Below are 16,307 nucleotides of genomic sequence, written 5' to 3' on the forward strand. Positions count from 1 at the left end.
CGAACAAATAATGATCGAACTCCTTGTAATGAAAGCATATTTTTGTATTGGTTATCTGGAAAATAAACCACCCATGTTAACTGCTGTTCCTCAACCGGATCGTTATCTGATCGAAGCATATTTAAAACTGCTCGCTTGTTTCCGCAGCAATCCTTTGTTGCCTTATTAGACTGACTATTACTTCTTATCAGAGAACCTTACAACCTGCCACACCCTTGTTGCGTTGACTGTCGGTACTGCCGATGGGAGTCCGATGTCCGGGCATTTCCGTAGTTCGGATGTATCAGGTGGTAATGTTACGGCCCGTACGTTGTTGGAACACGAGCGAAGTTCTCCTCCAGTTTATTGGAAACTGGGGACTTCCGCAGCTCTTGAAAACTCAAGAATTCCTCGCCAGTGCAGTGTCTGGGTAAGCTGCCCAAACGAAGAACGCTTAATTCCCATCCAAAACACGATTTCGGGATCACCTCCAATTTTCCTTCTCTATATTCCGTTTGTTGTTGTTTTTGATACTGCTCATGATTATTTGGACGCAATTCTAGAACAAGAAACCGCCTCCTACAGGTGCGGTTGAACTTCTGGTACTGTCGAACAGAGGTGTGGTCGAACTTTCGGTCACTTTCGAACTTCTGGCACAAGGTCGCGCTGGGCCCTCACAAGGCACAGATTTGGAACCTGCCTTATTTAAGTCGGAAAAAGCTTCTAACACTTAAAGGATGTAAACCACACTCTGAAAATTAACAACATTTCTGGGCTTATGAATAAACCGTTGCCGAACATATAGTTGAATCAAATAAACAACAATTCTAGATATTGAACAAGCATTTGACCGTGTTTGGCACAAAGGTCTAGTAGCTAAATTAACTCGATTTGATTTTCCTGTATATCTCACCAAAATTATTCAAAATTACTTGACTAGCCGAACTTTGCAAGTAAGCTATCAAAATTCATGCTCTGCAAGGACACCCATTAGAGCTGGTGTCCCTCAGGGCAGTATACTTGGGCCAATTTTATACAATATTTTTACTTCTGTTCTTCGTGATGTACCAGAAAGAAAAGGTAGAAGATTATTAACTGATGATACTTTGCTTTCAGCCAAAGGTAGAAATTTACGGGTGCTACGCAGTAGATTGCTACAAAATTTAAATTCCTTTTTGAATTACTTGAAAATCTGGAAAATTTCTCCTAACGCTTCCAAAACTCAACTTATTTTATTTCCCCTTAAGCCAACAGCTGAATTTTTAAAACCTAATGAAAATCATTCTATAACTTTTAATGGGGTTTCATTAGAAAGGTCTGTTCACGTGAAATACTTAGGACTCACACTTGATCGGAATCTTACTTTTTAAAAATCACATTGAAGATATTTAATCTCAATGTAATAAATACACTAAATCTATTTATTCTCTCATCAACAGGAAATCCCGACTATGCCAGAGAAATAAGATGCTAATCTACAAACAGGTGTTCCGACCAGCGATAATGTATGTAGTTCCGATTTGGCCTAGCTGCTGCGCGACGAGGAAGAGAGCTTTAACTTCCAGAAGTTACAAATGGTCCTTTGCAAATCATATCTTTATGTATATCGAGTAGCTATTATTTAAGCAAATAGGCGCCCAGAAATAATCTATATATATAAAAAGCAATTTCTGTATGTTTGTTTGTTTGTTTGTTTGTTTGTTTGTTTGTTTGTTTGTTTGTTTGTCCTCTATAGACTCAGCCGTCTTAAGGGCTAGAGAGCTGAAATTTGGCATGGATGCTCATTAGGACCAGGAAGGATGAAAAATGTTTTTAGATTTTCGGATGACCCCTTCTGAAGGGGGTCGTCCATACAAGACAAATATTGTTTTCCCGGTATTGACGTTACTTTTCGTCGGATTGGGATGAAAATTTGCACAGGAGTGTTTTGAAAGACGAGCAATCGATTTCAGGTGTCAAATTTTGTGCAAGGGGTCAGCCAAAGGGGTCGTCCATATGACCTGTTCGCTGTTTTTGCGATATTGACGTTATTATACATCGTATTCAGATGAAAATTGGTAAACGATAGTTTTGAGTGACGTGCAATCGATTTGAGGTATCAAATTCAGTCTAAGGGGCCGGCAGAAGGGGTCGTCCATATTAAATTTTCAGTATCTTAGTGATATTGACGTTTTTATACATCGGATTGGGGTGAAAATTTGCACATAGGAGTTATAAGGGACAAACAACTGATTTCACTTATCTAAACTAAAATCAGGGGTCGGCCAAAGGGGTCGTCCATATTAACTATTCACTGTTGATGCGATATTGTCGTTATTATACATCGAATTCAGACGAAAATTGGTACACGAGAGTTTTGAGAGATGAGCAATGGATTTCAGGTATCAAATTCAGTGAAAGGGTCCGACAAAGGGGGCCGTCCATATAAACCTTTCAATATTTTTGCAATATCGTCTTTATTTTACATCGGATTGGGATGAAAATTTGCACACGGTAGTTTTCAGGGACGAGCAACCGATTTCAGATGGCAAATGCTTTGCCAGGGGTCGACGAAAGGGGTCGTCCAAATAAATTAATTGTTCACTGTTTTTAGCAATATTGACGTTATTATACAATGAATTGCTTTGAAAATTTGCACACGGGAGTTTTGAGGGAAGGGCAATCGATTTCAGTCATCAAAGATTGTATAAGAGCCCCCGAAAGGGGTTTAGCTTTTTGGCAATAATTGCGTTGTTATGCAATGATCAAGTCGAAATTTATACACGTGGTTTTTTTGGCACGGTCAAAGGTTTTCTGATTTTAAATTTAGTAGCAGACGACAGGCAAAGTGATCGACCAATATTTTTGCAATTATTATTTAACAATGAATTCAGTAGTGCATCTGGAAAATGCTTGGCAATCGGCTTTCATACAAACTGTTCATGACATATTCCAAGTTGAAAGCGAAACGGAGTTCGTATGGGATCAGCTAGTAAAAAAATAAACTAAAAATGCACACGTACGTTTCGTATTTAACTCTTCTATCAGAAAGAATAGAAATTTTCAACCTCCCCACTCATTTTGACCACTTTTCGTGGGAAAAGGACAACTTGGAATTTTAATAAAAAAACACCCTTTTTCTCAAGTATTTCTATCCAAAACCAGCGTCCTTTATTCACCTGTCCTGAAGAAAAGTTGCAACAATAAGGCATCAAATTTATTCTCACATACATTTGAATAATATAAACATGTGCAACCCCAAAAAGAGTGAAGCCATTTAAATTCCACTTGCCCGCTTAACAACCCTGGTTTTTCAATCGAGAACCCACTACCCCCAGAGAGTAGACAGAACCTGTAGATAACCCTCCCGAAACGATAATATCCGGTCTCCGGGTCAGTTGCTTTTCCCCTCAGGTAGGAATACCTAAGTATTCCGTCAAGCGTGGCACTCCTCCTGATTGCAGGGATTTCGAACCAATTTAAGGTGTTTCGTTTTGCATTTTCGTTCACGATGGTGAACGGAAAAACCCGTCCGATAGCGTTATTGTTAATTCTCCCCTCAAACCAACAGGTAGGTGCGCCTTCCTGATACCTATATGTTTAGAGGCTTCCGGCTGGAGCCTTTTGAAGAACGCTTGTTGTGTGATGCGCCTTTGAGCGTGAAGTGAACAATTATAAGTTACGAAAAATCTCCTTTCACGCAAACGCTAAGGGATCGTCATCGCCGGGGAAATATCAAACCCGAGAAGAAGACACCCCCTGTTTCTGCTTCTGACGGTTTAGATAGATATCGGAATGTTTTACGAACAATGTTCGGTGAACCATCTACAAGTAATCGAATCAAAACGAAATCTATCATGGTATTCAAACAAATTTCCGCACTTAAAATATGTTGATAGCTTTGTTTGGCTGTAGACCATGCGTGGCAAAAACTTTTACCAAAATTGCCTTATTTTGAAGCTAGCGGACATCGGAAATTGAATTTTTTATGAAAATTTCTCAACTTTGATCCACTTGTTTGCTCTTTGTGTACATCGGAAGAGCAAACGTTTGTATAAATTCGAGGGTCTTTAATAGTCAAAAACCATTTGGCCCACGGGCCAGAAGGTTTTTGAATTCCAAAGACCCTCAATATATGCTAACATTTTTTCTTCAATGTACATAAAGATCCCACAGGCAGATCTACGATGCGAAAATTTCGTAAAGAAATACAATTTCTGCTGTCCACTATTTTCAAAATAAGGCTATTTTTGTGAAAATCTTGGTCACCCATGCTAGAAGACATTTAACTTTGAGTTCAATGACCTCTTATTTAGATACAATATATCCGTCAATAAGGTTTTAAGAAAAAGGTATTTTACGGTTCTGAAGAAAAGTATTTCACGTACCTTAACATCTGAGTCAAAAGTAGCGGGAATAAGTTGATGTTATATTTTCAACAATACGCTCTAAAGAGGATTTCAAACGTGGAACTACATCGCCGGTGTCATCAAAAGGCGCTAGAAGTCGAGATTCGGAAACGTAAGTGAAGATGGGTAGGGCACATGCTACGAGGAGATGGAAACGAGATTTGCAGAGGTGCCTGACTGGAATCCAGATGGGCATCGAAGAAGAGGCACGCCCAGAAGCTCGTGGCGGGGTTAGTCTAACCGCTGAAATCCGCACAGTTTACGTAAACCTTGGTTGGCAGAAAGTGAAGACGCTGGCTCCGGATCGCCAGCAGCGGAGATCATTTATCTCAGCCCTATGCGTCGGTCAATCTGTGAGTGATTTATGTTTGTCTTAAGATGAAGGTTACCTACGATGAAGGTTAGTACTCTTTTCACTTCGATAACATCCCTTGTATCAAGTTTCTGGATGAAGCGCGGACCCATCAGCGAATGAAACACTTGGATATCAAGTACGCGTTTATCAGAGAGACAATAAGAAGAGGTCAGCTTTCTTTGCGACACATCTCTACTGAAGACCGGTCAGCATTCTGAAACTGCAAATTGAGGGGAGCTTTTAAAACTTACCGTTTTCGAAACTGTCCCGGACGAAATGCTTTCTTCCTACACACTTAATCTTTTCTCCTGTGGTCGGAACGATTTTGTCCTGTATTTTCAACAGCTGAAACTTCAGGACGATTTCAGGACAGAAAAGTAGCTCAGGAAAACAACTGTCAAACTCATCTGTAGGTTCAAAACGATTTTCTCCTGTAGTTTGAGCTGTAAGCTGAGAAATTTTCCTGTAGGCTCGAGGCGGTTTGCTTTCTATATATAAATGGAAACGAAGGATTTGTTCTAAAAATAATGACTCTTTCAAAAACATTTTATTTTATTGATAAGATGAATTTGAAAATTATTACTTCGCTGCTGGTCCTGATGTTGTTTTTGCTTGACTGCTGTTTTGCCTGAAAATAAAATATGGAATGTTATTTTTCAGTCGGTTTATATTATTTAAAAAAAAAAACCTGCTTCACAACCACACGATAATGCTAGGTTCTAGGGAATTTTGACCTTGGTGTTCTGCTCCAGCAACCCGGTTGGGCGTTGAATGCTGCGACCGGCCAATACCTCGAACTGGTTGGGAATAATTGGATCCTTAGGAACGAATTGCACCTTCCGCCTGGATTATAGCAGCTCCCGCGATTCTCACTGATCGAATATTAATTAGCCGCACGAGCGGGAAACTATACGGAGCAACACACATAGGATAGAAAAAGATAAACTATAAAAAAGCGCGACAGAAAATGGATGACAGCTGATGTTTTCCCGTGATACAGGACAATTGTTGGAGTATCTGTGCATTCGTGGGAATGTTGTCCAGAATTTCAGGAGAAATGAAGCGTCCTGGGATTCGGGATGATTCCCATACGAACTTCGTTTAATGTCAGCCATTTCCCTGTGGTTCGAAGAGTCATTATCCCGAGGGGTAATTTGAAATCTTAGTGTGTAGCAGATGAAATCTTCCCTAAAATTATTCTCCGCACGTTATGGTTGCCGAACAATATTTAGGATATTTATGACGATGTTTACATCATCGCACGATTAAATCGAGAAACTCAAAGTAGGTTCATGGTAATATATTTGATTTACGACCAATATATTGATTTGGGAATTGGCCGTTCAGCTGAACTTTTCACCAAGAGAAATACAGCTTCTACAATTCATAACTTTTTTCCCCCATGAAAGATTTTCTTAATGTCCGCAACAAACGAAGCACAGACATTGCAACTAACCATCATCTCGTCCTTGATGAGATACGACTGAGAGTCGCGCTTGTCCAACGGCGCGGCGTGAGGAGAAAGTCGGGTGTCGATACGATGAATCAAGAATGTTTATCACGACGAGCCATGATACTCTCGGTAAAGTTTGTGGAAGAAGAAGTGAATGGATGTCGGATGAAACCTGGAAGATGGTCCATGGTCGGAGAAAGGCGTAAGTCGGAATTGAGCAAACCGGGTCAGCTAAAGCAGCCGCCCGCTCATGATATGCGGAACTGGAAAAGGCAGTTAAACGAGCTTGTAGACGAGACAAGAGAGCCTGGACAAAATCCCCATCCGAAGAAGGCTAAAGAGCCGCCGCCATTAGAGATATCCGATTACTTTATGACATTTCTCGCCGCCTTAGTGGTGCAAGGACTACTGCAAGAATGCTGCTGAAAGACCGAGCAGGTCAGCTGTTGACAGATCGAACAGATCAGCTTAAGTGTTGGACTGAGCATTTTGAATATTTCTTCCGAGTCACAAATAGCGATGGCCAACGGAACCCGCAGCTCGAAGCGCCAACAGGAAGTCTCATTAATGGTGTAAACTTGGAAGCGCCCTCGCTGGCTGAAAAAGAAGCGGCAATCAAAGACATGAAGTCCAACAAAGCGCCTGGAATCGATTGCATTCCTGCTGTGATGCTGAAAGCCGACCCTGCTATGTTAGCTCAAATGTTGCACCGTCTTTCCGCTGACATTTGGGATACTGCAACATTCCCGGATGACTAAATGCAGGGTATCCTTGTAAAGGTTTCGAAGAAAAAAACCTGATCGAGTGCGGTAGCTAGCGTGGCATAACTTTGATCTGTACAACTCTCAAGGTACTCTACAAAGTGATCCTCAACAGGATCCAGGAGAAAATCGACGCTACACTCCGACGGCAACAAGCTGGATTCCGATCCGGACGATCATGTGTGGACCACATCACAACACTACGAATCATACTGGAACAATTCAACGAATTCCAGGACTCTCTTCTGCTGGTGTTCATTGATTTCGAAAAAGCATTTGACTTACTGAACCACGAAAACAGCTGGATGGCTCTAAGGCTACGAGGAGTCCCATAGAAACTAGTCCAGTCTTTCTTTTCTGATCCAATCCCGGTAACTGCTGGACGTGAACATATCTTATCACCGCTACTCTTTCTCATCGTAATGGATGAGATCTTGACTGGATCGATTTACTGTATAGAGCAAACCGAGGATTGCCGTAGAATCCTTCGACAATGGAGCAACTGAACAACCTTGACCTGGCTGACGATATTGTTTTGCTCGCCCTAAGACAACAAGACATGCAGAGCAAACTCGACGACCTCACCGAAAGTTCCAAGGCAGCAGGTCTCAAAGTCAATGTCGGAAAGACCAAGTCGATGGAGATCAACACAGGAAATCCCTCCAGTTTCATGGTAGCTGGGCAACAAGTTGAGAAAGTGGAGTGCTTCCAGTATCTTGGTAGCCAGATAACGCCTGATGGTGGTACCAGGAAAGACATCGAAACCCGGATCAGAAAGGCCCGATTTGCGTTTGCGAGTCTCCAAAATAACTGGCGATCACGCCAAATCTCTCTACGAACTAAAATCCGAATCTTCAACTCAAACGTCAAACCGGTATTGTTATACGGGTGCGAAATTTGGTGCGGTGACGACGCGAAAACTGCAAGTTTTTGTGAATCGCTGGCGCAAGAAATCGAGATTCGGGATCTTAAGTGGAGATGGACAAATGGAGAACAGCAACTCTAAAGGATATACCTTATTCTAAACGATGACTGTACAAATTACAAATGTGTGGCCTGAATTGGTTAGATTAAATGGTTATCAGGTTTCGTAGAGGACCAAATGTCCTCTCATATTGTATTCTATACTGACGGTTCATTATCAAACGGTCGTGCAGGTGCTGGAATTTACTGCCACGAGTTGAACATAGAACATGCTCAACCTCTAGGTAAATATTGTACAGTCTTTTAGGCTGAGCTATATGCTATAATGTATGGAGTGCAAATTGCACTTCAAAAGAAAATTATGTTCAGAACAATTTATTTCTGTTCAGATAGCCAAGCAGCTATCAAATCACTTAGTGCTTCCAGTTCTAGATCAAACTAGTAATCGCATGCCGGAAAGCAATCGAAGAACTTGCTAAAGGCAATGAATTAAACCTTCTATGGGTACCCGGACTTAAGGGAATTTTTGGAAACAAGTGCGCCGACGAACTTGCCAGAGCTGGATCGGAAAACGAATTTTTCCGATACCTGATACCTGAAGGACGAATTTAGTACTTACACAGTTCTCTTGACCGGACACTGTCCAACAAAACAGCAACATTAAAGCATATACCTAATTCTAAACGATGACTGTAGGGTCAGAAGGTTCGAAAAATAAACTGCAGGGCACCTTCTATGCAACTGCTACGCACTGCATAATCAAAAAGAGCGTATACTTTAACTTGATACATCATTTTGTCTAACATTCATTTCTTATCACCAAAGTCATATGATGTTATGTGTTGAAAACGTTACATCAAGTGTTTTACCTAATATTTGCTGATAGATAAAGTGAAAATTTCAACATTCCCGCAGAACACATGTAGTTGTTGTTTAAAAAATGGTTTTTGACATCGACAATAAATGTTTAAACACTCTGAAACAGTACATTGTCCGTGATTCCATAGAAGAGCTCTCTTCTTTCCGTTGATATTGGTTCTGAAATTATTTTGCTTCACTGGCATCACTTCCGGGGAAAATCTACCTGTTCCAACGAATCTTTCACCGACGCCGGAAATAGCAAGCCCATCCTGGTTTTCCAGTCATCTTCCATGCCTGTCGCGGTCGGTTAGCCACAACGCTTCACTCGACATCAGAACACGCTACGGAAAAAAAGGATCGGCCGGACAGGAGTCAGGAAGTCCCTTTGTAGTGCTGCCTATGGAAAGTCAGAGGGGTGATTATCCAAGCGACAAATTAATTCCATTTCCAGAGATAAATGAAAGCACAGCGAAAGTCAGCCAGTCCAGCCAAATCGTGAACGATCGTTACCTGTTTTCCCCCTTTTCCATACTTTTTGCTAAGGTTTCAAAGGGACTCGAAACACCTGAGCATTTGTACCTGTTGACTAACATCGAACATAAAAACATCCATAAGGGGAAGCGAGAAAACAAAAACAGCAACTCGCAGAAGGGTGAGTCGTGTTGAGATCTCCTAATAACAGCGCTATGAGGGTTCTTTTCACATTCTTTTTTTTGCCGGATCGGTGCCTGATTGCGTCGGTCAGCCCTAATTGGGGGATGAATTTACACTTTTATCTACTACCTTTTACGGCTGGGTGCGTCCATTGAGGCAATTTCCGGCAATTGTCCTGGCGCTCCAGAGACAGAGAGAGAGAGGGTGCAAAGGATAATGATTTGATAATGTATTATTCATAGCGCTGTGGGAATGTCCTGGGAAAAAATTAACTCCCCGCGTTAACTCACCTGTTGAAATGGGAACACCGAAATTCCCACGGATCCTGGTTAATATGTTAATTTGGATTTTTTTTATAATATGCTTTGGGCAAACAAGTGTACCATGCTGAAAATTTAATTGGTCACTGAATGATTGGTATGAAAAAAAAGAATGTGATTTGAATATGCACATGCTGCTTATTAAATCTTAAACTCGATACATAAAGGGCGAACACGAAATTTTTGGGACATAGAAAATATCATGCCAATTTTCTTATAATGTTTAGAATCAAACCTAAATTTTAGGGTAGCTTTATACATATATTTACTTCAAAAATCAATAGAAAATTTAATCGATGGAGCCTTGAGTGTAAAATTGAACGTATTTTTGCTTGATGCCTTTCATCAAAGTCTTAACAGTGTCATTCGGTACCAGTTTCCCAGTTTTTTTTTCCATTTTCTTTTTTGACTGTCTTCTTGCTCTTCCGAAGTTCCAGCTTCATTATTGCCCAGTACTGCTCCAACGGGACAAGCTCCGGACAGTTTGGCGGGCTCATGTCCTTTGAAACAAAATGGACTGAATTGGCCTCATACCACTCCAGGACACTTTTAGAATAGTGGCATGATGCCAAATCTGGCCAAAATAGCGAAGCTTCGTCATGCTGCTGCAAGAACGGCAAAAGGCGCTTTTCGAGGCACTTAGATTTGTAGATCTCGCCATTTACTGTGCCCTTTGTCACTTAAGGCTCACTCCTCAGAACAAGAGCAGATGGCCGGCCAAACGAGATATTTGGAGGCGAATTTCGACGTTTTCTTCTTCTTAAATTTGTCGTCCGGTGAAAAATTCCAGCCCCAGAATTTGCTTAAAATCAGCTTTTATATACGTTTCGTCGTCCATTACAAAACAGCCATATTTTGTCAGCATCTTCTCGTAGAACTTCTGGCCCGAGTTTTAGCCGTCGATTGATGCCGCTCATCGCGGTTTGGAAAGTTCTCTACCTTATATGTATGTAGTCCCGCTCTCTTCTTTGCATTCTGGACGTATTTAGCTCTGCGACATATCAATCTTTTTAGCCAAATCACGGCTGGAGATTTTGGGATTTGCTTTAAACATCCGCTTCACCTCCCCCTTCATTTTTTTGTTCTTCGGTCCTAGTTTTCCTTCCAGCTCCATTGCCGTGGTCCAACGTCAACCTCCGTTGCCGTGGTCCAACGTCAACCTCCTGGAAACGCTTCAACACTCTAGAGACGATTGAATTGTGGGTGTTCAACATTTTTCCCAACTGCCGGTACGACAGGTCAGGAAATTTCAGGTGTTTGGAAAGAATTTCTTCTCACGACTCGCGTTGGTTCACCTCCATTTTCGTTGAATCGAAAAACACAACTTCGAGTTTGACAGCATATAAGCAATAACACACATCAATGAGAAAGTGTGCAAAATTTGGTTGATTTTACCCAATGGTGAAAAAGTTATGGCCTGTCTGTTGTGCCCTGTTGAATGTGTCGCAATAATTTCGTGTTTGCCCTTTACCTTTTTCATTCTGTTAAAAAAAACTCAAAATTGGTTTGCTAAATTATGTATATGTTTTTTTTTTGTAATATGCTTTAGGCATTTCATTTTCTTTTGGAAGACATAATAAACTTGCTTCCAGCAAATGTTGCTAATTATATCTTAACCTTCCAAATCAATCTTCTATCGATGTTTATTAGCAGTTGTCAACAGTTCCGAAATCAAGTGTTGTAGAATGAACCTCAAGCGTCAATTTTATGTACAGTACCGTTCATAATTGTATAGAAATTGGAAGCATGCGTACTGTCACTTTGACTTTGAACTTCCATAACTGTTTACTCTGATGATATTTTTTGATCAATTTTTTTTCGTAAGATAAATCAACTATCACACTATTATATCACAAAATTTTAGCTTTATAAAGATTGTGTGGCTAGAGATAGAGTTATTCAATGAAAAACGGACTTTTTGGACTTTTACCATTTGGACTTTTACCAATTCTATAGAAATCGCATTTGAAGCTTCGTGCCTGAAATACTGTACATCGCGTAACTTTTAATCTCATCGATAGAACTTTTCAAAAACTTCTGACATGTTAACATTATATTTCAACAAACATTCAGCAAAATTTCAATAAAAAACGTTGCGTTGTTTCAGAGATATTGCAGTTTGAATGGTAAAAGTCCAAGAAGTCCGATTTTTGTAAAATTACTCTATCTCTGGCCATACAATCTTTATAAAGCTCTAATTTCATGATATGATAGTTTGATAGTTGATCTCTCTTACGCAGAAAATTCGACCAAAAAATATCATCAGAGAAAAAAGTTATGGAAGTTCAAAGTCAAAATGACAGAGCGCGAGCTTCCAATTTCTATACAATTATGAACGGTACTGTATCCAGTAATTTAAAAAGTACGTATTTATTATCGTTTTCTGAAAAATATTTCCGAGAAAACACGATTATCAATCTATTCTCGGAGTTTGTATCAATATTCGATCCTGTGTTCTCTGTAGTCTCTGAAAAATTACTGTAAACTGCATACAATTTTCTTAAAATATCTACTTTGAATATACATTGAATTCAATTTTTTTTAAATACATGTACATCAAGTTGAAATAATATCCTTATCTTGTAACAAGGAAACCAAGTACCAAAAGCCATAAGGAAATTGTCGGTTCTATTATCGTTTCGCTTCTAATGTGATTATAGCCATTTAGCCCAGTCCAGCTGAAAATGTCCTTACGCCGGCACCAGGCAAACAAAACCAAATCAGCAGGAAGCCTTCCTGTTGACAGTCAGTCCTGTTTCGAGGGCTTTGCTCTGTTCTAATTTTTTTTCTTCTTCCTTAACTTGTGCCATATGCTTTGCATTACTTATTTCGTTTCCATAAGGACATGAGCCAACAAGTCCTATGACAACTTCCTTATCAGTTAGCTGGCTTCCTCCGGTTGGCAAATAAAGCTGGCATTCCTTCTGAGCCTTATCGATTCGATTTGCTTACGTCTTCCTTTGCTGTTGCTCCTGATTTGCTAGAACCATTTCTATGCCAGTGCCATGCTAATGGAATTAAGGAAGTGCTATTCGGTCAGCTGATAAACTGTTCCTTTCGAAAAGAAGCGATAACGATGAGTTTGCTTCGTGATTTGAAGCTACATTCCAAACATAGAAATCAAAACCTCAACAGGATTTGGAATGCAAAGTTGAGATTCAATATGTACTAAAAATTCTATTTTAATTTTGCAGTCAATTTCTGAAAATAAGCTAAGATCTTAGAATTCAAAATTCCTACTAGATTTAGAGATTCCCAGAGCAGAAAAATTTTTTTTGTTGATACTCCACACTAAAATATTGGTTTTTTTTTGTAACGAAGTTAGGTTTTGAAAAATACTACTTTTTCGACTGAAAAAAAAACAGTGTCGAAAAGTAATACTTTTCGATACAGTTTTCAAAATAGTGTCGAAAAGTATTGTACCGCCACTATTTTGATCTCGAAGGAAAAACTACAACTGATTTCTAAAGGTATAAGAAATTGGTTATCGAGAATATTTTCCGGCTTTGCAAAAAATTGTGTGACACAACTCGCTGCAAAATTTGATTTTTTTTTCATCACAATAATCATCGCCATAATTAATTGACTCGTGCTGAAGAAAATAACTTTTTACAACTTATTGCATAAATATCTATTGAAATCGTTCCTGTACTTGTGTTTTATGGAAATTTCTGAGTCCTGAATTTTCTTTTTCCAAATATGTATTCCGTTTTAACAACACCTTTGACTCTAAGACTGAAGTTTAAACTTTTCCCTTAACCATCTACCTCTAGCAGCAAAGTATTAAAAACCCCAAAGTAGATAAAAAAAACACGTGTTGCATGGCTATTCCACGCCGCGCCGCTTCCCTAAATATCAAACGCTCTAAGTTATTCTTTTTTCTTATTGGGGTTTTCCATTCCAGTGCATTTCTCGACATCACATCGACGATCCTTTCCCATAGGAAAATAATAAACCCCTCGAATGGACAGAACTCATACATGGAAAGCGGCGGAACTCACAAATTAGGAATGAACTTCAACCGCACACTCATTGAAAGGTGAAAATGAGTGGCTGTTATAAGTGTGCGAGAGAATTCATTTCTGATGAGTATTGGTGTGCTAGATCATCACAAAACATTTAAAGGGAAAACAAACGCAACAAACACCAATGGAAACGATCGTAAAAATAAAATAATTGATAAAACACATAATGATTCTCATGTGGGTTTTTACTCTCTGTTGTTTATCGCTTTTATTTGAGGTTGAAAAATAATACGAATCGGGCGACAAAGCGAAATTGCAAGCACTTTTTACTATTTTCATTTTTTTTTTCTTGCATTCGTCGGCTACCAACAATATGGAATGGTAATTCAAGATTTATTTCTCTGCAGAAAATCAAAGTAAGAAAAATTAAATTCGTATTTATATGAAAGCATTTAGTAAATTTTAAATCATAACAATAATATTCACTTGTCTTTCACAACACAATTTTTTTAAGTGTAAGAAGAATTTTCACTGAGTACGATTTGGAAAGTTCCAAATTTTGAATGGGATGTTCGAAAACACAAGATTTTTCGATATGTACAATTTTTTTTTCTAATTCTCACATTTTATCAAAATACATAAATGCATTGAGATCCTAAATTGAATAAAATTTCATCTTATTCTCTGACTTTTCATATAATTCTAAATGTTGTCACTTGTAAGGAATGGAAATAGATAAAACTTCAGATCAAAGTATTTAATTTCAGATGGGATAAGGCTAGTTTAAAGTGATTTCTCTGACTTCCAAAATAATTGGATTAAAAATTCAATCCTAAGATTAACGCACTTAAATCGCATTTATTACTTTCGGGAGCATGGCTCATCGAATCACAGGAAAACTGCTCAAGTTTTACTAGGATCGTTTATAAAAACTAAAGATTTTTTCGAAGTTCGGAGAAATAGTCATCTCAATCTCGTAAAACTTCTTTTCATCTGAAGTTCGGAGAAAATCTTACTCGAGCGCACAGGAACCATTATTACGCAATGATTCGTCTGCTGTCTGTCAGCATGACTAAGAAATAATCTACGTTATTAAGAATCGTATTCTTGAGATCTAGATATTTAGCTCCTTGACCTGTCCAAAGACACATAATTTTCAGCTCATAATGTCAACTTTAAGGGATATCTTACAAATGCCTAAGTTCTTATGACATTTTTTCACCTTTAGTTTCAGCAAAACTTAAAATCACTTTTATGGTTCTCATTTATGTGTGCTTATGCGAGCAATTCTTCAAATATGAGTGACTAAATCTCTAGACGTTATTTAAAACAAGTCCGTTGAAAACATTAGATCATTTAAGCTTAGATAAAAAAAAGCCCTTGAAAACCTTATCCTTTCTTTAGATGAGCTTTACCAAAATCGGCATGAAACCAAAGCTTATCATTTTAGCTTACCTTTTGCGCGGAATGTTTCAAGATATGAGAATCTAAAAATCCGTACATATGGCAACTGTTTGATGAGCAATTATCAAAAGCTTCAGCCAAAAGTAACTTTAAAACATGAGAAAACTGGAAATGGACCATTTTTTCGAAAAATTATCTTTTTTTATCTTTTTTGGACCAATTTTTTCGAAAAAATATCTTTTTTATAGCTTCAGAAAACCTTGGTTTAAGGGTTTTTCGATTTAAAAAAATATTGGCAGTCGTTTTTTCTGGGGAAACCCGTTCAAAACCCAATTCAAAATTAGGTTTTTATTCAGAACTACAAATTTGCTTGAAAATAAATTTTAAGCAGTCAAGTTTAAAAATTTGAAATCAATACTTCCGAAACATCGGGAATTGAGTGCAATTTTTGAGAAAAAAAAACAGAATTTAAAGCTGCGGAAATCTGAATCAGTGCACAGAAATAGAATGCATAAAATATTTCACCAGATTAAAAAAGAAATGAAATCATATTTCTAAAATAAATTTGAGATCAGGTCAAAAATACAATCAAAATATTTAATTGATTGTTGTTCACCTTAATTTATACTTCTTTCATCATTTTCAATAGAGGGTTGATTAAAAAACTCCACTGTTATATCTTGAGCTTAAAAGTCGAGATTGGAAATGTGAATTCTCGATAAAAAACTATACAAAAAATCAATTTTGATCTTAACACATTATGGACCGCGAAGAAATCTAAGCCGGGAGATAGCGAAGTTTGGCATTCTATATCTCATTAACCATTGGAACAAATTTTACAAATTCAGTATTTTAGAGTTATTGAATGTGTTGTTTTTAATTTTGTCGAATACAGTTTTACTATCAAATGTATAACATTTGAGTTATGCCTCTAAATGGCGAGCGAAAAAACGAGATATCTCGTATTTGGTCCGCAATATGTTAAAGCAATTTATTCAAAACTCTTATTTGATGGTTGAATTAAATTTGATAAAATTAAAAAAATATTTAATTTCATATCGGAGATGCCAGAGATCAATGTTAAACATGGCATATTTTATCCTTTTTTAACTTATTATAACTCTACCAGTTATTAAAATAAAAGGCTAGAAAAATTCATTTTAAGTACACAATAATAATTTAGTATATTTATAATACAATATGTTCAATTCATTATTGAAAGCTGACAAGAGATAGGTTGGGA

General features: G+C 38.2%; 1 protein-coding gene across 1 annotated transcript in view; it reads right to left on the reverse strand.

Annotated features, from left to right (window-relative positions):
• Window positions 1-5,441: 5,441 nt before the first annotated feature.
• Window positions 5,442-16,307, reverse strand: part of LOC129753519 (uncharacterized) — a 17,628-nt gene continuing 6,762 nt past the window's right edge. The window contains exon 3 of the mRNA XM_055749342.1: window positions 5,442-5,519. Coding sequence (XP_055605317.1) covers window positions 5,442-5,519 — 78 coding nt within the window. The remainder of the gene's footprint in view (window positions 5,520-16,307) is intronic.

Source organism: Uranotaenia lowii, chromosome 3, assembly GCF_029784155.1.
Source record: "Uranotaenia lowii strain MFRU-FL chromosome 3, ASM2978415v1, whole genome shotgun sequence".
NCBI classification, from domain to species: Eukaryota; Metazoa; Arthropoda; class Insecta; order Diptera; family Culicidae; genus Uranotaenia; species Uranotaenia lowii.